General features: G+C 41.1%; 1 protein-coding gene across 1 annotated transcript; it reads left to right on the forward strand.

Moving 5' to 3' along the window:
- Nucleotides 1-227: 227 nt before the first annotated feature.
- On the forward strand, nucleotides 228-22,093 carry gja11 (gap junction protein, alpha 11). The gene is made up of 4 exons (XM_061929254.2): nucleotides 228-290; nucleotides 14,174-14,327; nucleotides 14,983-15,168; nucleotides 20,064-22,093. The coding sequence occupies exons 2-4, from the start codon at nucleotides 14,199-14,201 to the stop codon at nucleotides 20,640-20,642; spliced, it is 894 nt and encodes a 297-aa protein (XP_061785238.2). The 5' UTR covers nucleotides 228-290; nucleotides 14,174-14,198; the 3' UTR covers nucleotides 20,643-22,093.
- The last annotated feature ends 698 nt before the right edge of the window (nucleotides 22,094-22,791 follow it).

Genomic DNA, 22,791 nt, shown 5'->3' on the forward strand with positions numbered 1-22,791 from the left:
TTATAAGTACATTTCTACTTTTCACTTGGTTGTTAATGTCCACTTGCAACGGGGTCAAGCACACATGTATTACTTTTTACGTTGCTTTCGCATATTACGTTCTTTTCTGCACCTCTTTCTTACTAAGAAGAAAAGCACCCCTTAAGCATTGTGCATCCTGGCAAAACACTGAAGGATTGTTGTGCGTAGAACAACCTTGCTGATAAGACGGCCTCAGGAACGACAGAAGAACTTTTCGCTCATTAGCTGCTGAGGTGTCGTTCTTTCTTCATCGTCTTCCAGCTCTCCTGGTAAGTCTTATTCAAGGCTGGTTAGGGCTGGACAATTATGGCAAAAATAATAATAACGATTAATTCGGTTGATATCATCACGATTAATTACATGATTATTCATTAGTTTGAAAACATGAGTATTTATTGTACCACCAAAACTCACATTTATATACAGTTTTTAAAAAACGGATATAAATTAGTAAGAAACCACAAAATATAAAATACTAATAGTAATAATACATTTAAATAATATCCATCAATTTTCTACTGCTTGTCTCTTTACAATAGCAATATAAAAAACAAAAATTAAGTTTTTCCATTTTAATTGTTTTTAAATAAAGTTTTTTTTACCTTTTACACTTATTTTATCACCATAGAAGGTGCTTTTTGTGTCAAATAAAATGTTTGTTAATTAAATGTAAAAATCCTCATATTGGTGCAATACATCTTTGAACAATTTTGACCATAATAATTGTGTAAATGTATCAATACGACTTGTCCAGGGTGTACCCCACCTCTGCCCGAGTAGTGCTGGGCTAGGCTCCAGCAACCCCCCGCGATCCCGAGAGGGACATACGGTAGAAGATGGATGGATGGACGTGCTTTAAGTACATTTTGCTTGCTTAAAGTACTTTTATTAAACCTTTATTCTGTTAGCGCAGTCAGACCGGATGTAGCGCAGTGCACTATCATTGTGAAGGGGCGGGGGGAGAGTGCTGTGCTGTTCTCAGCTTGACAAGTAAGAAGGCGACTTGAGGCTCTAAAAAAAAAGAGTGCCTCTAAAGTTGCGACCACTGTTTGTTCATTGATGTTACAAACCCCAAAACCAGTGAAGTTGGCACATTGTGTAAATCGTTAAAAAAAAAAAACAGAATACAATGATTTGCAAATCCTTTTCAATCTATATTGATGCAAAGTATAAAAGTGTTCTGTGGTCTGACAAGTCCACATTTCAAATTGTTTTTGGAAACTGTGGACGTTGTGTCCTCCAGAACAAAGAGGAAAAGAACCATCCGGATTGTTCAAGGCGCAAAGTTGAAAAGCCAGCATCTGTGATGGTATGGGGGTGTATTAGTGCCCAAGGCATGTGTAACTTACACATCTGTGAAGGTGCCATTAATGCTGAAAGGTACATACAGGTTTTGGAGCAACATATGTTGCCATCCAAGCAACGTTGTCATGGCGCCCCTGCTTATTTCAGCAAGACAATGCCAAGCCACGTGTTACATCAGCGTGGCTTCATAGTAAAATAGTGCGGGTCCTAAACTGGCCTGCCTGTAGTCCAGACCTGTCTCCCATTGAAAATGTGTGGCGCATTATGAAGCGTAAAATACTACAACGTAGACCCCGGACTGTTGAATCAAGCAAGAATGGAAAAGAATTCCACCTGAAAAGCTTCAAAAAGTGGTCTCCTCAGTTCCCAAACATTAACTGAGTGTTTTTAAAAGGAAAGGTCATGTAACACAGTGGTAAAAATGCCCCTGTGCCAACTTCTTTGCAATGTGTTGCTGCCATTAAATTCTAAGTTAATGATTATTTGCAAAAGTTTGAACGTTAAGTATCTTGTCTTTGCAGTCTATTCAATTGAATATAAGTTGAAAAGGATTTGCAAATCATTGTATTCTGTTTTTATTAACTAATTACACAAAGTTCCAACTTTACTGGTTTTGGGTTTTGTAGATCCTTGACGTCGTTACCAATAACAGAAGCCGATGAGATGTGTTGTGGGTGTATGGATTGTTCTTGCTAGCTTTAGCTTCGTAGTTTAGTCGCTGTTTAAAGTGTCAGGGCCTGTTCTAGGCTGGCATATATGAGGGGGAAGTCAGAAAAGTGAAGGGGGAATCATGTGTACATGCTGCTCCATCATGCTCCAGCACTTTTTTTTGTGCTAATACAGTAGTAACATTGCTTTCTGCATGGAATTTGGTTGATAGCTCCAGTAAGGTCCTGATTTACTAAGAGCTGAATACCACACACTAAACAGCGTGTGCAATTAGTGGGCGTGTTGCGTGTGATTTACTAAGACTGCGTTTACAATTGTACCGTGATACAGAGGATTTTGTGTGTACAATACATGGCATTACCACAAAGACACTCTCATTTACTACACATTCATGTTGTCATGCTCTTATCTGTGGCGTTGTGCTATGTTTTCAAACATGCAAGAGACATGTACAAGTTTTACGGGCATTTTATAAGCAGTCGTGCAGTGCATCTAAAATGACGCCATTATTTTTTTTTACCGATAAAGGTGCATGGGAGAGAGGCTGCATTTCGTGCGCCTAATATGCAAAAATACGTACTTCAAAAAGTTTATTTTTCTTATAAGAAACATTTAAATAATACATATTCTATGTCAAAAAAAAAAACCTTATTAAAAAAAATACTAAACACCAAAACGCATCAATTGAATTTGTTTTAATCAGTCCCTTAAATCCTCTAACAGCTATACAATTATGTTGCTGAATAGACGATATGGCTAATATTTATTTTTTCTGACCATACAAAAATGTTGACACACACACACACACACACACGTATTCTCGTCTGTCGATTCTTTGTCACTGCAGCGTCAGCATTGATCCTGCAGCCGTGTGTTGAACAGACACTTTGCACAGTTACTAAATAAAATGCAAAATAGTGCTGGCAAAACGGTGATAAGTGTTGATAAATCACGTTGCGCTTGATGAATAATTACATTTGCATTTTCTCCTGGCAGTATTGTGAGCGTTTTGATGATCAGCATATATTTTGCATCGTAATGAAGACAGAGACGCAAAATGGAATGCATGCCTTATTTTGCTCACTTAAGAGACGCAATACACTTTGCACACGTTTAGTAGATTTTAGTACACGCAAACCTTTAGTAAATCAGGACCTATGTCTCCACATTAACCTGTAGAAGAGAATTGCACTTTGTCAGGCCTTTACCTTCTCACCTGTACAACTTGGGTGTCTCACCTGAAGACTCTTAACCACAATAAGGTGTCAATCTCTCAGGGGGGGAAACTGAAAAATAAAAGTAAAATAATTAAAATAAAGTATCCTTTATCCACATTTTATCAACCATCACAACATTTATCTAAACTTGATGGCCTAATTCTTAAACTAAATTTAACCTTTATTAGGACTTTACACAAAATAGTCAATATTTACCAAACTAAAAAGCACAGTAGTCTTATGAATAATACAAAAACAATCTCCTCAAACTAGTTTGTCATCAGGTCAGTTGAATCATGCCTCAAAGCAGTGACGTGCGGTGAGGTTCATGACTGGTGAGGCACTGACTTCATCACAGTAAGATTTACAAACATATGAACCCTAAAGATTATCTTATTCACCATTTGATTGGCAGCAGTTAACAGGTTATGTTTAAAAGCTCATACCAGCATTCTTCCCTGCTTGGCACTCAGCATCAAGGGTTGGAATTGGGGGTTAAATCACCAAAAATGATTCCCGGGCGCGGCACCGCTGCTGCCCACTGCTCCCCACACCTCCCAGGGGGTGATCAAGGGGATGGGTCAAATGCAGAGGACAAATTTCACCACACCTAGTGTGTGTGACAATCATTGGTACTTTAACTTAACTTTAACTTTACACATACAAACTGTAGCACACAAAAAAGCACATTTAATTAAAAAAAAACCTTATTATGGTCTTACCTTTACTTATAAATGAAGTCCATGCGCAGCTCCTTTTGAACAAAAGCATCGATAACTTGTTTATAGAAGTCTTCCTTATCTTTCTTCAGTTTTAAAAATCTCTCTGTCTCGATGGAGATCTTCCTTTAAGTATTGCCTCCTGCTTCGATTGAAAGTCCAGTTTAGAAAACTGTTTTATTTTAGATATGTAATCCTCCATGTTAATAGACCAGGCAAGAGGAAAAAATAAACGATGGCTGCTAACTTTTGCTGCTTGTTGTCACTTCTTCTGCAGCCAAGTAGTCGCAGAAATGCTCCCTGGGATCACTAGCGCCCTCTACCACCAGGAGGCGGGATTACTGCGAGCCTCACACAGTGCGTCTTCGCAGAAGTTTTATGATTGCTCAGCACAAGAAATACGTTACACACATACAGTTGTTGACAAAATACACTGTACATTATATACCTCAGCTAACTAAACTATGGAAATGTATAATTTAATTCACATAGCAATACGGTCTCACTGCACAGCAGGCCAGCAGTTAGCCGAGTCATTGCGCAATCCATGGTGAGGCTCAACTGAGTGAGTGCCTCAACTGGCTGCTGATCACCGCAAGTCTCTTCTCAGTATTTGAACGGCAAATGTGAAAATTCAGCGATTTTGAATAAAAAATTATCTAAAACTGGTGAAGTTAAATGGAAAATAACGTTATAGTATAATCACTGGATACATATAACAATTTAATTATTATTTTTTTTCTTTTTAAATTTTTTTTCTTTTCATGATGGCACGTGAGGCTCCGCCTCACCTGCCTCCCGACTGCACGTCACTGCCTCAAAGTCTCTGCATTCTCCAATTATTTACACACAGAGAAACTTAACAGCACTGCCTACACTCTAGATATAGTAATGTTTTACTCAAGTTGTGTTTTACTGTACCAACTAACGGAGTCAACAGTTCCTCTTGTTCTTTAAACATATATTTATTTAATTGCGTTCTCTGACCAGTAAGCATGTAAACACTTGCAGTGTGAGGAGGTTCACATTGTATATTAAGTGACAGAAAGCAAAGCGTGTAGACAATTACGGCATGAGGAAGTTTACATTGACGTAAATAATGGTAGCCTATATATTCGTTTTCATCGGCGTTTAAACAGAAATAGTAGTGATGGGACGAAATGTGTCGAGTAATGGAGGGGGAGTTTCTGCAAAGAGCGTATCAAGGCTTTCTTCATTTAGGGGAGGAGCCGGAAATGATCCATCCATCCATCCATCCATCTTCTTCCGCTTATCCGAGGTCGGGTCGCGGGGGCAGCAGCCTAAGCAGGGAAGCCCAGACTTCCCTCTCCCCAGCCACTTCGTCCAGCTCTTCCTGTGGGACCCCGAGGCGTTCCCAGGCCAGCCGGGAGACATAGTCTTCCCAACGTGTCCTGGGTCTTCCCCGCGGCCTCCTACCGGTCGGACATGCCCTAAACACCTCCCTAGGGAGGCATTCGGGTGGCATCCTGACCAGATGCCCGAACCACCTCATCTGGCTCCTCTCGATGTGGAGGAGCAGCGGCTTTACTTTGAGCTCCTCCCGGATTGCAGAGCTTCTCACCCTATCTCTAAGGGAGAGTCCCGCCACCCGGCGGAGGAAACTCATTTCGGCCGCTTGTACCCGTGATCTTGTCCTTTCGGTCATAACCCAAAGCTCATGACCATAGGTAAGGATGGGAACGTAGATCGACCGGTAAATTGAGAGCTTTGCCTTCCGGCTCAGCTCCTTCTTCACCACAACGGATCGATACAGCGTCCGCATTACTGAAGACGCCGCATCGATCCGCCTGTCGATCTCACGATCCACTCTTCCCTCACTCGTGAACAAGACTCCGAGGTACTTGAACTCCTCCACTTGGGGCAAGATCTCCTCCCCAACCCGGAGATGGCACTCCACCCTTTTCCGGGCGAGAACCATGGACTCGGACTTGGAGGTGCTGATTCTCATCCCAGTCGCTTCACACTCAGCTGCGAACCGATCCAGTGAGAGCTGAAGATCCTGGCCAGATGAAGCCATCAGGACCACATCATCTGCAAAAAGCAGAGACCTAATCCTGCAGCCACCAAACCAGATCCCCTCAACACCTTGACTGCGCCTAGAAATTCTGTCCATAAAAGTTATGAACAGAATCGGTGACAAAGGGCAGCCTTGGCGGAGTCCAACCCTCACTGGAAACGTGTCCGACTTACTGCCGGCAATGCGGACCAAGCTCTGACACTACTCCATACTCTCTGAGCACTCCCCACAGGACTTCCTGAGGGACACGGTCGAATGCCTTCTCCAAGCCGGAAATGATGATGAGGTAAATTATACCGTATACAATTTTCTTATGTGATTTGGTCACAGAATCCTTTGAGGATTATTCTACAAAGGTCAAAAGTGCACAAGCTCTCCAGAGAGTGGTGGCTCTTGCCCCCAGGAAATTGGGATCCAATAGGAATGTAGATTTGGAGTTTAGGAGGAAGAGTAAAGACATTAGCAACATCTGGTAAGAAGATCTCACATGTAGGAGTAGAGGATAGGGGTCGGAGGTCACCCGACTCGAACCGATCACAGGAAATAGGTTGACCAAACAACAAGCTGGGCTTTTGTCCAGACTTACCAGCTCCAAGGCTATAGTTACGAAGAGTGGGGGTCTTTGTGTAAAAGGTATTTATGGACTGTGGACATAGACTGAGAAGACGGCAGAAAAGTAATCCGGCCCACTCTTTCTCCTGGAGCTGCCGATCCAGTCTGAGGCTCGATGAAACAAATAAAGCAACTTGTTCGACGATTCCTCGTTGGCGTCTTCTAGGCTCATCATCCATTGCATGACCAACTAATATACAACAATGACGTGTGTAGCCTCGTCACCAAGTTGTACCACGTGACCGCTTCGAGACGCGGTTCAGATTTGCCGGGAGATTCGAAAACTCATAAACCACCAAAGCTCCAGTGAAAATGTGGGCTTGTGAGACTTGTGGCCAGTTCGAAATATGGATAGAAAATAAAAATAGTTTTTTAAAATGCAGCTTGAATCAAAGAGGGACGGCAAACTGAATCAAAACGACAAACAATGGTTCGTGCAATCGCCTTTTATTTTACACGGCGTGGGTTCGATTCTTGGCAACATCAGTTCTCAAATGAGTTTATCATTGTTAACATTAGATTTATCAAAGTAGCACATTCTATATTTATTATTTTTAACCAGCTATCAATAGCTTCCCCTTTGGCCAACATATGTAATAACAAGTCCCTTTGTCCAAAAGTAATAAAACAAATTAAAATAAATATGTATATAGATGAGGTGGCGACTTGTCCAGGGTGTATCCCGCCTTCCGCCCGAATGCAGCTGAGATAGGCTCTAGCACCCCCCGCGACCCCAAAAGGGACAAGCGGTAGAAAATGGATGGATGGGTGTATATAGAGACATAATGTAATATCTTGAAGTAAATATTGAAGATTAAAAAACAATTACAAACAACAACATTTAAAAATTTACCTTTTTATACTTGCATAGTATGTATATATTATTAATGTTGTAAATACAAATCTTTATGTATCTAAAAAGGGTGGTCCTAAAGAGATAGGCCTTTTTCAGAGGTCTCAAGAAGGTAACAAATACAACAATGTGTGTGTGTGTGTGTGTGTGTGTGTGTGTGTATGTGTGTGTGTGTGTGTGTGTGTGTGTGTGTGTGTGTGTGTGTGTGTGTGTGTGTGTGTGTGTGTGTGTGTGTGCAGCCTCGCGGAGCCTGACATATGCTTTTTTTTTTTAAATTTATATACCTTTATTTATAAAGTTCAACATTTACAAACATATGAACAAGGACAATTAAACAAGTACAAAAACAGCGTAATACAGCGCCAGGGGGTTGTTAATTCAATCAAGTAATTATAGTAGAATGTAAAATATACATATGTAGATGTAGTAATTTACAAGTTCTGTAAATAGTTTAAATTTGGAGCATAAAGTTATAGTTTTCACAGCTTTTTGGTTGCTCGGGGTAGATAGCGTTTGAAAGTAAAGTTCTAACTCTTTTTTAAAGGCACAAAAAACAGATTGTGTATTGAGAACCTTACATTTATGAATATAACATTTAGCCAATAGTATAATGAGGTTGCAAAAGTAAAATTCCTTTTCAAATTTTTTCTCTTACTGTGTAAATCCAATATTTTTAAGACAAAGCACAATTTTGTCATAAATATTGTCCAAGATGAAACGACAGATGCCGTGCCATAGTGATGGAGTGCTTTCACAAGTCCAAAACAGGTGGTAAACTGTCTCTGGACGCATGTTACATAAGGTGCCGGTGACATCAATGTCCTTATTGTATATAACCATCACAGTCTTTACAGGGTAATAACCATGAATGATTTGGAAATCAATCTCTTTGACTTTGTTCGTAAGTACCTGTTAGGTAGAGACCACGTTTTGACCCAGCAGACGTCCTTCACAACATTATTCAAGAACGCAATTACATAGGAGACAGACACACAATCATTTTGGAATAAGCTGCGGATTTTTCTGATCAAAACAAACATTACCCACAGGAGTGTCATGTGGATCATTCACAATTGTTACAGCAGAAAGAGGAAATGAGTAAGCCCTGTACAACATAACAACACCAGATGGAATGGCATGAAATACAATGGCAAATTGTTTGGGAGCCACAGGGACCTTAAATGGTTGAGAAATTCTTAGTAATTAAACAGTTTACCTTCCTTATTGAAAAACTGACTCACTAAAATAATACCATTCTTAAACCAATTGTTGAGGAAAAGTGATTTCCTTTTGTAACATATATCCCTATTGTTCCAAATTAAGTATTTTATAGGTAAGAAATTGTGCTTATAGAGAAGAGACCATGCCAGAAGGGCATGTGTATGGAAGTTTGAAAGAGAAACAGGAATCATATCAATATTGTACAAAACCCAAAACCAGTGAACTTGGCACGTTGTGTAAATCGTAAATAAAAACACAATACAATGATTTGCAAATCCTTTTCAACTTATATTCAATTGAACAAACTGCAAAGACAAGATACTTAACGTTCAAACTGGTAAGCTTAATTATTTTTTGCAAATATTAGCTCATTTGGAATTTGAGGCCTGCAACATGTTTCAAAAAAGCTGGCACAAGTGGCAAAAAAGACTGAGAAAGTTGAAGAATGCTAATCAAAAACTTATTTGGAACATCCCACAGTTGAACAGGCTAATTGGGAACAAGTGGGTGCCATGATTGGGGCATTCACAAACAAGGATGGGGCGAGGGTCACCACTTTGTGAACAAATGCATGAGCAAATTGTTCAACAGTTTAAGAACAAATTTTTAACGAGCTATTGCAAGGAATTTAGGGATTTTACCATCTACGGTCCATAATATCATCAAAAGCTTCAGAAAATCTGGCTGGAGAAATCATTGCACGTAACATTGAATGCCCGTGACTTTCGATCCCAGGTGGCACTGCATCAAAAAGCTATATCAGTGTGTAAAGGATCACACCACATGGGCTCAGGACCATTTTAGAAAACCACTGTCAGTAACTACAGTTGGTCGCTACATCTGTAAGTGCAAGTTAAAACTCTACTATGCAAAGCGAAAGCCATTTATCAGCAACACCCAGAAACACTGCTGGCTTCGCTGGGCCCGAGCTCATCCAAGATGGACTGATACAAAGTGGAAAAGTGGTCTGTGGTCTGACGAGTCCACATTTCAAATTGTTTTTGGAAACTGTGGACGTTGTGTCCTTCGGACCAAAGAGGAAAATAACTATCTGGACTGTTATAGGCGCACAGTTTAAAAGCCAGCATCTGTGATGGTATGGGGGTGTATTAGTGCCCAATGCATGGGTAACTTACACATTTGTGAAGGCACCATTAATGCTGAAAGGTACATACAGGTTTTGGAGCAACATATGTTGCCATCCAAGCAACGTCTTTTTCATAGACGCCCCTGCTTATTTCAGCAAGACAATGCCAAGTCACATTCTGCACTTACAACTTCGTAGTAAAAGAGTGCAGGTACTAGACTGGCCTGCGAGTAATCCAGACCTGTCTCCCATTGAAAATGTGTGGCGCATTATGAAGCCTAAAATACGACAACGGAGACCCCGGACTGTTGAACAACTAAAGCTGTACATCAAGCAAGAATGGGAAAAAATTCCACCTGACAAGCTTCAAAAATTGGTCTCTTCAATTCCCAAAAATTGACTGAGTGTTGTTAAAAGGAAAGGCCATGTAACAGAGTGGTAAAAATGCCCCTGTGCCAACTTTATTGCAATGTGTTGCTGCCATTAAATTCTAAGTTAACGATTGTTTGCAAAAAAAAATTAAGTTTCTTGTTTCTCAGTTCGAACATTAAATATCTTGTCTTTGCAGTCTATTCAATTGAATATAAGTTGAAAAGGATTTGCAAATCATTGTATTGTGTTTTTATTTACGATTTACACAACGTGCCAACTTCACTGGTTTTGGGTTTTGTAGTTACACAATAACAACAATTTTAGGCCTCCAAGATTAGAAAATACATGATGACAAATGAAGTTCCAAATTGAGTTAGGATCTTTTAAAAAGGGTGGAGCCTGACACATTCAAGGGACAGACAAGAGGGAAGATGACATCATGCAAGTGTTGTAGCATGTCCCTTTATTCAGCTGATTTCTCCACTACTGCGGAACATTTTGTCGACTTGTAATACATACATTTTGTGGGATTATCAAAATGTACTTTCTCAACTTCAAACTTTTTGATTTGAGGGGGCAAGACATTTATTTGAGGGGGCTCTGCCCCTTCTTTCCCCTATGTAGAGCCGGCCCTGCCACGTACATTGTTTAGTTCAGCATGGGGCGGTTGAGTGTTTTGGGGATGAATGAGCGGTCCCGGACACATTATTTTTCCAAACAGATGTTCTTTACCCTCACAATGACAGCATTTCACCTGGATAGATGTCATTTTTTCTAATCTGCGTTTTATAGCGGATTCCGTTTTATTAGCCAATTATGTGTTAGGTGAACGCAGAAATCATGCCTAATTACTACTTTCATTGAGTTGAGTAATTATTGATTAGGCATACTGCATTGTGTCAAATAAAAAGCAGCAATATAGCTTCTCTCTGCTAGCGTGTGCATGTGTGTGTGTGTGTGTGTGTGTGTGTGCACGCGTGTGTGTGCGTGTGTCTGTGTTTGTGTGTGTGACAAGGTTAAGATGACATTTGCTCACAGATAAATGTGTGTTTTTGTGGCAATATCATCAGCACCTGTGACTCCTCTATCAGTCCAGATTGTGGCCTCCAAAATGGACCCAACGGAACTTTTGTTTTTGTTAGCCTTGGGGGAAGAAAATACTTCATGTTGTTTAACAACCAGAAAACACTGGTACATTTAATGAACAAATCATTCATAACAATCGTTTTTCATTCCTCCTGTTCATGAAGGTGAAATCACAGAAATGGCATACTCCTTGAAAAACAAGACATTCCTTGAAAATATAGACATTTCTCTGATCAAAGAAAATAAATGGCTGTTCGCTTCAGTTATACATGTAATATTTATTTTAGAAAATGTGTCCTTCCATTGAAAATGAAAACGTCAAAAGTTATTTCCATCTTCAAAAGTGAGCATCATTTTACCAACTAGGCCTATTTCTTTACTCCCACAATTTCCACAAATTCTAGAAAAAAAAATATTTGTTAGAAGATTAGACTGTTTCATTGATAAGCATCTCTTGCTGAGTGAGCAACAATACGGTTTTTAATCAAACATTGATGGAATTAGTCGAGGAGGTAACCACTGCAATTGATAAGCAGTTCACTGTTGGCGTTTTCATAGACCTGAGCAAGGCCTTTGACACCATCGATCACACGTTACTTCTAAAAAAAATGCAGAGGTCTTGCTCATGATTGGTTGAAGAGTTATCTTAGTGGCATATATCAGTGCAGTATCTGCATATGAACAATGTAGACTCAGATAAAAAGATCATAACACATGGAGTTCCTCAAGGCTCTGTTTATATTGTATATTAATAATGTCTGTAAATAATAAAAAAAAAAAAAACTCTCTTTGCTGAGACCATAGAGAATGAACCTTTAATTCTAAAGCAATGGTTAAATATATATACAAACGTACTTGGATAGGGTTATACTTGGATAGCGCTTTTCTACCTTCATGGTACTCAAAGCGCTTTGACACTATTTCTACATTCACCCATTCACACACACATTCACACACTGATGGCGGGAGCTGCCATGCAAGGCCCTAGCCACGACCCATCAGGAGCAAGGGTGAAGTGTCTTGCTCAAGGACACAACGGACGTGACGTGGTTGGTAGAAGGTGAGGATCGAACCAGGAACCCTCAGGTTGCTGGCACGGCCACTCTCCCAACTGCGCCACGCCATTGATGCTAATAAACTATCAATAAATTTAAATAAAACAATATATATACAGGTAATTTTTTGCAATTAAGAAAGTTAATATACCGCAAGTCACATTAAAATCAATGATATGGAAAGACTCAACCATATTCTCTTTGTGTGTGTGTTCAACTACATTTTTGGGATTCAGTATAGACGACAAACTAAATTAGAAACTGCACATAAATATACTCAAGACAAGATGGCAAAAAATGATTGCTATGTTAAGAGCTGGACAAAGTAGCTGGGGAGATGGAAGTCTGGACTTCTCTTCTTAGGCTACTGCACCGCCACCCCACTTTGGATAAGCGGAAGAAGATGGCTGGATGGATATATAAATTTAAAAACTCTGTAAATCCAAATGCTCTTAACATGTTATATAATTGTTTTGTACTTTGATATCTCAATTATTGTGTTGAAACAATTATAACTCAAACATGAACTCAAGTGTATTACTTCAAAAGAAAGCCATTAGAATAATAAATGATGCGGATTAATATGCTCATACCAATGCGCTTTTCAGGGCAGCACGGTGGAAGAGGGGTTAGTGCGTCTGCCTCACAATACGAAGGTCCTGAGTAGTCCTGGGTTCAATCCCGGGCTCTGGATCTTTCTGTGTGGAGTTAGCATGTTCTCCCCGTGACTGCGTGGGTTCCCTCTGGGTACTCCGGCTTCCTCCCACCTCCAAAGACATGCACCTGGGGATAGGTTGATTGGCAACACTAAATTGGTTTAGTTTGTTTGTTTGGTTTAGTTTATAAGTTTGTTTTATTGAAGTACAAAACATGCATCAATTTAAATTCAAATTTATTTAAAGTATAGAAATCCGTTCACATCAAAAAAGTGTGAAAAATGTTGTAATGACTCGGTCTGTCCGCTATTTTTATTGAGTGTGACAGCAATATAAGCCACCAAGTATGGCGCCAAAAAAGTGCGAGCACTTTGATAAAGAAGGTGAAAAACACTATTGAATTGGGGAAATAAGACGTATTAAAGCACAAATGTGACATCCATGTAGCTCCTTTCCCCCTCAATAAATGCAAAGTTAATTTTGTATTTTATCCATTTCTTTCATCATTTGTATGTATTTCGCAATGTTTTCTGTGTCAATACTTGGACTTTGGGGTTTGTTTTCCCGGAATGCAAAGGAAAGTTGGAGCGGGCAAGGCGTGAATGTAAGTACATGATTTATTTATAACACTAACAAACTACAAAAAAGGAAGCAAACAAAATGCGCGCACAATGGCGGAGAACAAACTTGACTAATGAAAACAAAAGACTAGCACAAAGGCAATTAACTATGAACACGAAACAAAAACACTTACTGTGGCATGGCATGAAGCATGAACTATGGTAAACAGGAATATCATGGGTAGCAGTAGTATGGATGGATAGATAGGATAATGTCACCAGGACGAACAACAGAAACAGACAGGCTTAAATAGCAGTGACATGATCAGTGAAAACAGGTGCGTGACTCAAAACGTGAAACAGGTGCGTGACATGACAGGTAAAAACTAATGGGTTGCTATGGTGACAAAACAAACAAAAGTGCACAAAGAGTCCAAAAACAAAACCGAACATGACTAAAACAAAACATGATCACACAGACATGACATTCTGCAGGTAAAACTATTGTAATGTGCTACGTTTTGTGTGTCTGGTACAGATTAGTTGGCTTTAGATGATTTTCAATGGTAAACATTGCTTGGTTTTTCATACAATTCTGTTTTCCTCTGACCTTTTGGAACAAGTAACCAAAAACAACCAGGCACAACTGTATTTACAAATTGCAATGCTGTTGTATAAGTTGATGTGTTGTTGGTGGCGCAGGAAGCGAGGTAAGCTCCGAATAAAAATGGGCGAATGGGAGCTCCTGGGCCGCCTGCTGGACAAGGTGCAGACTCACTCTACAGTCATCGGAAAGGTCTGGCTGACGGTTCTGTTCGTCTTCCGCATTCTGGTTCTGAGCATTGGCGCCGAAAAGGTGAGTGAAGATCAGTGTTTCTTAACATAGGACCGATGCCCATTGATAGGCTGCGAGCGCACGCCAAAAAAATATGTGTTTCTCAGCTATGGTCCGTATGGGCTGCATCGGTATTCTGTTGCAATACACTTTTCCACCACTAGTGACACTAATGACAAGATCAGGAGCTAAAGTCAGAGAGTTTTCTTAAGCGCAAAAATTATGACTTAAGTGGGGAGGGGGATGTATTTTCATTTGCACTTTACTTTTATTGACAGTTTATTTAAGAAATATACATCATTAGTTTAGTTGGAATTTATTCAAGTTAGCACTGCAGATTTCTATGTACATTTTTCATCAGTTTTTCAGAGTCCCTTCTTATGCAGTATATTTGATTAGTATTTATTTTCAGGGTTTTAGGTTTATCCTATTAAACTGTCAGTAGGTTAGATATAGCTAATCAATACCATTAAAATGAAGGGTAAGATTACTAATTCAGTGTTGATTTTTGAGCGGGCTCCGGGCCCCTCTGTAGTGGAAAAGTTGGGCCTTGAGGTCAAAAAGGTTGTGGATGTTGAACACGCAGTGGATGCAGGAGCACCAGCGTGTCGTTTATGACCTTGCAGCTGCCATATTTGACAGCAAAGTGTGTGGCGTGGGCGTCCTGTGGTTCCAGGTGTGGGGCGATGAGCAGTCGGACTTCGTTTGTAACACCAAGCAGCCCGGCTGTGAGAACGTCTGCTACGACCTCGCTTTCCCCATCTCTCACGTGCGCTTTTGGGCCATCCAGATTATCGCCGTGGCCACGCCCACGCTGGTCTACCTCGGCTACGTCCTCCACATCCTCCACGCTGAGAAGAAGGTATGTTGATTAAACAAATGCTGTGAGGCCAGCATTATCATAATTATTCAACATTAATTCTATGGAGCGCAATGTGTCCTGTTCTGCAATCAATCAAAGATCATTTTTGCAACCAAAAGAAGATTTTCGTAGAAAAATAATTATTTGATTAAAAATCATTTAGGGTTTTTTTAGTTGCAATTTTTTGTGTGTTAAAAAGAATTTTTTTGGTTGAAAATCCTTTGTTCTAATCAGTTAAAAATCTTTTTTTTAGTGCGAAAATCTTTTTTTTTTTTTTTTAGTTCTAAATAATTTTTTGGTTGCAAATTGTTTTTTTAAGTTTGAAATAATTTTTGGTTACGACTAGAGATGTATACCGAGCAGGCTACCGGTATTTTTTCGGTACCAGTCCCTAATTGGGTACTGGTACCTGGGGGACCGTTAAAATTCTAGACATTTTTTTTTAAATTTTTTAATCCAGCTGTAATTATGCAGCTGGTATGCATAAAAAATTACATGAGTAGGAGCTGATAATCAGCTTGGAATAATGACAAATAAGGAAGCAACACCACACCAAAGTTAACACGACAATATTTCCTCCTCAAAAGTCCCTCAAAGTCACGCCGCTAATAAGAGTTTGTGTCAACTTGAACTGAACTCGCTTTACTCATGACCACTGCTATAGCGCTTTGTCAACCTTCCTAGCGGTTCAGTAATCCACAGGCCAACATTAATCCACTCAAAAAGTAAAACATTGAAGTAATAAAATAATCCATAAAGTTTCTCAGACGCAAGATAGCATCTGTTAACATGTTTCTAGTCGCCGTCTGACGTCACTCCATCGCTCCACATTTGTGTGGCATCAAAACTCACCTTGTTAAATACACACCCACCTCCATCCATCCATCCATTTTCTTCCGCTTATCCGAGATCAGGTCGTGGGGGCAGCAGCCAAAGCAGAGAAGCCCAGACTTCCCTCTCCCCAGCCACTTCGCCCAGCTCTTCCCGGTGGATCCCAAGGCATTCCCAGGCCAGCCGGGAGACATAGTCTCGTGTCCTGGGTCTTCCCCGTGGCCTCCTACCAGTCGGACGCGCCCTAAACACCTCCCTAGGGAGTCGTTCTTGTGGCATCCTGACCAGATGCCCTAACCACCTCATCTTGCTCCTCTCGATGTGGAGGAGCAGCGGCTTTACTTGGATCTCCTCCCGGATGGCAGAGCTTCTCACCCTATCTCTAAGGGAAAGCCCCGCCACCCTGCGGAGGAAACTCATTTCGGCAGCTTGTACCCGTGATCTTGTCCTTTCGGTCCGTTTCCCGGATCATAGTTTGTTTTTCGTTTGGATTCACCGGTTGTTTTAGTTCTGTTTCAGCACCCCTGTTTTGTGTTTTCTCTTGGTTGTCATGGGTGCTGATTATGTTCACCAGCCTCTGATTAGTGTTCGGGATGCTCAACTGTTCCCAAGCACTAATCAGAGCGCTATTTAGTCCTGCCTTTTCTGCCTCTCTCAATCAATCAATTCCTTTATTGTCATTGTCATAATAACACTTAAGTCATACATGAACAACAAGATTTTGTTTGAGCTTTGTCCAGCGGCATAGAAACTGCATTGATGTGCAGGTTGACAATAGTTTACATTTTAGCATTTTAGCATTGTCAGGAAGATCGCGATAAGAGGGACGTGGGGGTGGGAACAGTCAGATGTCTGATGGGTGTTACGTTGATGTTGCAGCAATGCAATGTCCAGAGCACAATTATTGAGGTGGTGAAGAGTGAGGTAATAAGATGGTCCGGGGCAGCAAAGGGGCAAGCTGTTCATTTAGCAGTTTCACAGCCTGGGAATACAGACTGTGAGACATTCTGGTGGTCCTGGCGCGAATCGATCTATACCTCCTTCCAGAGGGTAGCAGGTTGAAGAGGCCATGTGCTGGGTGGTATCTGTCCTTCAGGATGTTGTGTACTCGCTTTAGGCAGCAAGTTGTATACATGGCACTCATCTCTGGGAGTATCGTCCTTGTAATTTTCCCCGCCGCTTTAACCACTCGCTGGAGGGCCTGTTGGTTCGCTTTAGTGCAGCTAGCAAACCACACTAAAAATCCGTAAGTGAGGACACTGCTGATGGCACAGTTGTAAAAGTTGACCATTGATTCCTGCGGACTGTTTGCGCATTTTAATTTCCTCAAAAAAAAAAGACGTTGTTGGGCCTTTCCGACTGTAGAAGCAGTGTTAATGTCCCAGCATAGATCTTCTGTTATGTTCACCCCTAATAATTTGAAATGCTTGACCCTTTCTACGAGATTGTTATTAATTAAAAGTGGAGTATGTTTGTTCACGCTTAATGCAACTGTCACGTTGGTTCCCTATGGTTTTTCTTGCTCTAAGCCCCGTCTTATTGTTCCTTGTATGCTATTCTGTTAGCTCCCTGTGTAATAGGCATTCCCCATGCAATCGGCACGTTCTCCTTGTGTTTGCTTGTTTTGTTCGTTTTGGTATTTTTTTAAATGATTTATTGGAATAAATCATTTCCTACCTGCCCGCTGAGTTCCGGCTGCATCGCTTGGAAGAACAATCCGCGCATCACCATGTGTCCTCCCCGTTACATTTATGTAATATATCATGTAAAAGGTCTGTGCTTTTCTCTGAACACGCATGCCATGCATAGATATTATTTCCAGCGATAGAGTGATAGATATGTGTGGTGTTTACAAGATGATGACGTAACAACTGCATGGCACCTTGCACTGCAAACATATTTGACTTGTTTAAGACTTACAAAGCAGCTGTTGGTGAAGGACTGACCTGCTGTGCGATGTCACATAATGTTGGTGGTGCACAACCTCTTGTGCTAATAAAAACGACATTTGTTCAAATCTTTATTTACACCAATTACAGAATGTACCATTACGAGCTGTATTGATCCGTTGGGGTGAAGAAAGAGCTGAGCCGGAAGGCAAAGCTCTCAATTTACCGGTCGATCTACGTTCCCATCTTCACCTATGGTCATGAGCTTTGGGTTATGACCGACAGGACAAGATCACGGGTACAAGCAGTCGAAATGAGTTTCCTCCGCCGCGTGGCGGGGCTCTCGCTTAGAGATAGGGTGAGAAGCTCTGGCATCCGGGAGGAGCTCAAACTAAAGCCACTGCTCCTCCACATCAAGAGGAGCCAGATGAGGTGCTTTGGGCATCTGGTCAGGATGCCACCCAAACGCCTCCCTAGGGAGGTGTTTAGGGCACGTCCGACTGGTAGGAGCCCACAGACACGTTGGGAAGACTATATCTGCCGGCTGGCCTGGGAACGCATCGAGATCCCCCGGGAGAAGCTAAACGTAATGGCTGGGGAGAGGGAAGTCTGGGCTTCCCTGCTTAGGCTGCTGCCCCCGCGACCCGACCTCGGATAAGTGGAAGAAGATGGATGGATGGACTATTACGAGTATTGATGAATACTGGGTCCGATAAGGAATACTGATATTGGTAACGGTATCCATAGGCGGTGATCTACATTTCTGCCAGAAAGTGCTCAGTGTGTGTATTATAGGGACGGCGTGGCGCAGTGGAAGAATGGACGTGCGCGACCCGAGGGTCCCTGGTTCAATCCCCACCTAGTACCAACACTTCACCCTTGCTCCTGATGGGTGCTGGTTAGCGCCTTGCATGGCAGCTCCCTCCATCAGTGTGTGAATGTGTGTGTGAATGGGTAAATGTGGAAATAGTGTCAAAGCGCTTTGAGTACCTTGAAGGTAGAAAAGCGCTATACAAGTACAACCCATTTATCATTTATTAAAAAATAATAAAATAGACGTTCAGCAAAGTTAATACCCCATATGATTTGTGGCTATATTATTTTGTAAAACGTACCAAACTCGCCACAAAATTAATTACAACAAGATTGATTTTTCAAAAATTAATTTGAAGATTGAAAGTTGCCATTAATCCCACGTGGGTGCTCGGCATTGTCCGTGGGTGCTCGGGCCCCGAAGCACCCACAGAATCGGCACCTATGATGGTATCGATAACATCCTAACGATATACATCCCTAGTTACGACTCACTTACAATTTTGTGGGTGGGGCCTCTTCGGAACTATATTTTAGAAGCCTTTTAATTGGTCGGTTTCGGGTGATGACATGACCATATGGGCGTGACAACTTCCGCCCTCGGCACATTTGGAGGGAAACATTTCAAAATAATGTTTTTGACACCCTTTGGCAGTCGATTGAATGCTCGTCTCTCAGCATTAGGACACTGTGGAAGTCGCTTCCTAGCGGTCCCACTGACCGACACTTCACAGGATCCAAGCGTGCAAGTTTTAACAGAGTTTTAATGATCATATGTTTTCATCAAAAGTTTTCTCTCGCAGAGTGTGACTTTTCAGTCACGTCTGTATCCTCTCTCTCCTCCTGCTCCCGACCGCTTACTGTTAAAGACAACAGATGATTAGATGAATACGTACCACCTGTGAAATTCAATCACCTGCCAGCTGTGTCTTGCCGTCAGCGCATGCCCCGCCCCTACCCGATGGTGCTTGTCCTCAGCACCATGGACAGCGGTGGTGACTTTTGCTCCTACAAGCGCGCTGGCCCCATCTCCCTCCACAGACACAAACACTGTTTTATTTATGCACACTGTAGCATCACTTTTAATGCTTGTCTTTCAGTATTTACACAAAAAAGCAGAAATCTTTTTGACACCCTTTAGCATTTGCATGAAATGCTTGTCTCTCAGCATTGACACAAGTCAAAGCTATTTTGACGCATAAGCACATGAATGTCTTTCTCTTAGAATTGTTATAGTTATGCACGATAGCAACAATTAGCCAAAGTTTGGATGTTTGTCCTTCAGCATTGACACAAATATAGGAGTGTTTTTGACAGTGCGAGTGTTGCTGAGCATGTGTGAGCAGGCTCTTGTCTGTTCAGATGAAGGAGAAAATGAAGAAGCAGGCCGGGCTGGACGACCAGGCCATGTTGTTCCTGAGGCGGAGCTACAAAATCCCCAAGTACACGAAGAGTAGCGGGAAAGTGAACATCCGCGGCCGCCTTCTTCGTAGTTACGTCCTCCACCTGGTGGCCAAGATAGCCCTGGAGGTTTTGTTCATTGCGGGCCAGTACTTCCTGTACGGCTTGACCCTGGATCCCCTCTACGTGTGCTCCCGCTGGCCGTGCCCCCACCAGGTGGACTGCTTCCTGTCACGGCCCACCGAGAAGTCGCTCATCATCTGGTTTATGCTGGCGGCGGCGCTGGTGTCGCTGGCGCTCAGCGTGGTGGAGCTGCTCTACCTGTGCATCAAGGCCTTCAAGGAGTGCGTGACCAGGAGGCGGGACTACACCGTCACGCCTGTCTCGCACAGGAAGGCGTACACGCTCAGGGATGACGTAGTCCAGAATCGTGCCAACCTGGAGCTGGAGGGGCGCAAGTTTGGGTTGATGGGCGGAATTAATGACATATCTGGAAAAGTGTCACCTGGCAACATGGTTTCGGGGGAGGTCCATATCTGAGTGTGTGTGTGTGTGTGTGTGTGTGTGTGTGTGTGTGTGTGTGTGTGTGTTCTTGTATTCCTTCCCTTCTTGAGACATCAACAAGGAAAAGTGCCTTCCATATGAGGACCGGTGAACAAGTTAGAACATAAGTCATGGTCTCAATACGGAAAGGCATTGCATCTAATAGAGAATGTCTCGTTTGCACCCCTGGTGGTGAAATCTACCAAAATTAGGGTGGTCCCAAAAAGGAGGGATTTTTCAAATTGACTCTGTGTCGGTTTTAAAAGTGCTCCCCCTCTGGCCAACATATGTAATAACAAGTGTGTGTAAGAAATTGAAATGCGCCCTCTTTGGCCAAAATTAATTAAAAATAAATATATATGTATATAGGGACATACTGTAATAACATGATGTAAAAAATCAATTACAAACAACAGAAACAAAACTAAAACCGTACCTTTTTTATATTTACATAGTATGTATGTATTATTAATGTTGTAAATACAAATCTTTATACATCTAGAAACGGTGGTCCTAAAGAGGTAGGCATTTTTCGGAGGTCTCAAGAAGGTACCAAATACAAGAATGTGTGGGTGTGCGCTTGTGAAGGTGAGAGCTAATTTTTTTTGTAGCTGAATTTAAGCATCTTTTATCAAAAAAGTTTCATATTCAATCTTCTTGTTTGACCTTTTACCTACTACAGTATTATATATTATCACTGTCCTATGAAAAAGGCCCGAGTCTTTAATTTTGGGGAAAGTAAGATACTATTTTGACTTTGTTCGGGGGCTAAAATACAATTTTAAAAAAACACCTCAATATAACTGGAGTGCTGCTTTTAAAGATGTTACAGAAAGTTTGAATAAGGCAAAAAAAGAAAATGGAGGAAGTCCAAAAAGTAAGTAAAAGTATCATAACAAATGTTTTATCATGAAAGATGATTTAGTTCAGTCCAGTTCAATGGACAAATATATCACTATTGTGTTTTTTTGTTGGTTTCTTTGCTTTTTATGCTATGCCTCCCTTGACCGCATGTCGGTCACTTTTTGATTGACACTGTCAGACAGCAGTCATGTAACAGTATGTTTATTGTTGTGCATCATTTATTGTAGCATGTATATGACTGATATACAGTCATATACAGCATCAGTTTGAGGCAGTCCTGTGCAAAATTCACAAGTGAATTCAGAATGTCTTCCAAAATCATGTTCAATTTCATGAATTTTCAACTGAGTTTGCAAACAGGAAGTAGAATTGCAAAATACATTCTAAATGAAGGAAGTGAAAATTCCAACAGATCATTTTAGTGTACAATATATGTGATTGTTTTACACATGTCATGGAAATATTATTAGAATGAACAGCGTGTGTTATACAGTAAGCTCAGGTTTTAGGTGTAAAAGTTGGGAAGGTTTTTCTATAGCTTACATTCCAATTAAAGCCATTATTTTGTCTATCGACAATTAAGAATAAAAGCATCTTCTATAAATCAGCTCATTTAATTTGATGTATAAATGTTGGATTTTGGAAAATTTTAAGGAAATACTTTTACTTTACTTTACTTTATCCAGTAAAGCATTCATACCTAGTATACCAGTTGATTTGGTTTTGTGAGCAGCTCATACTCAATAAACTTGTATCGCGAAATAGCGCAGCCCATTGAAATGAATCGATATAATCAATGTTTTCCTCCCAAAACATCACCATTTTAACACGTAACATGCCTTTTAGAAAGAAAAACCTACGTTTAGATATGAAATGTTGCATTAAAACAATACAATAGAATGTAGTACTAACAACTACAGTAGTTTTATGAAGTAATGTAATAATAATGTACAGCATCTACCTTGGAGGGTGGACTTCTAGTATCTTCTCCCAGCTTCCTCTCCATCAAACACACCATCAGCAGCTTTTCCTCCATTTCGATACCATTTTACAATACCTGGCTGGTGTTAAACTCCCTCTGCTTCAGTATGGTGCAGACTAGCAGTGATACGCACCAAATACTTCTCCAAGTTAGCTAGCGACACGCTCGGTCTTGTTTTTTGATTATTTCTTTCTTTAATGCGATGGATATCATCCACTTCTTCTTAGCACTGTCTGTCACACTCACTGTACTTCCCGCGATTAGAAAAACAAAGTTATGTCCATCTGTTGTTATAAGCCA

The sequence above is a fragment of the Nerophis lumbriciformis genome, linkage group LG34 (genome assembly GCF_033978685.3).
Source record: "Nerophis lumbriciformis linkage group LG34, RoL_Nlum_v2.1, whole genome shotgun sequence".
NCBI classification, from domain to species: domain Eukaryota; kingdom Metazoa; phylum Chordata; class Actinopteri; order Syngnathiformes; family Syngnathidae; genus Nerophis; species Nerophis lumbriciformis.

What these genes read in the sequence shown, in the direction of transcription:
- gja11 (XM_061929254.2), top strand. Translation starts at nt 14,199, where the DNA reads ATGGGCGAATGGGAGCTCCTGGGCCGCCTGCTGGACAAGGTGCAGACT. An exon ending in TGAGCATTGGCGCCGAAAAG is followed by an intron (nt 14,328 to 14,982) that starts GTGAGTGAAGAT and finishes CTGTGGTTCCAG; the next exon opens with GTGTGGGGCGATGAGCAGTC. An exon ending in TCCTCCACGCTGAGAAGAAG is followed by an intron (nt 15,169 to 20,063) that starts GTATGTTGATTA and finishes TTGTCTGTTCAG; the next exon opens with ATGAAGGAGAAAATGAAGAA.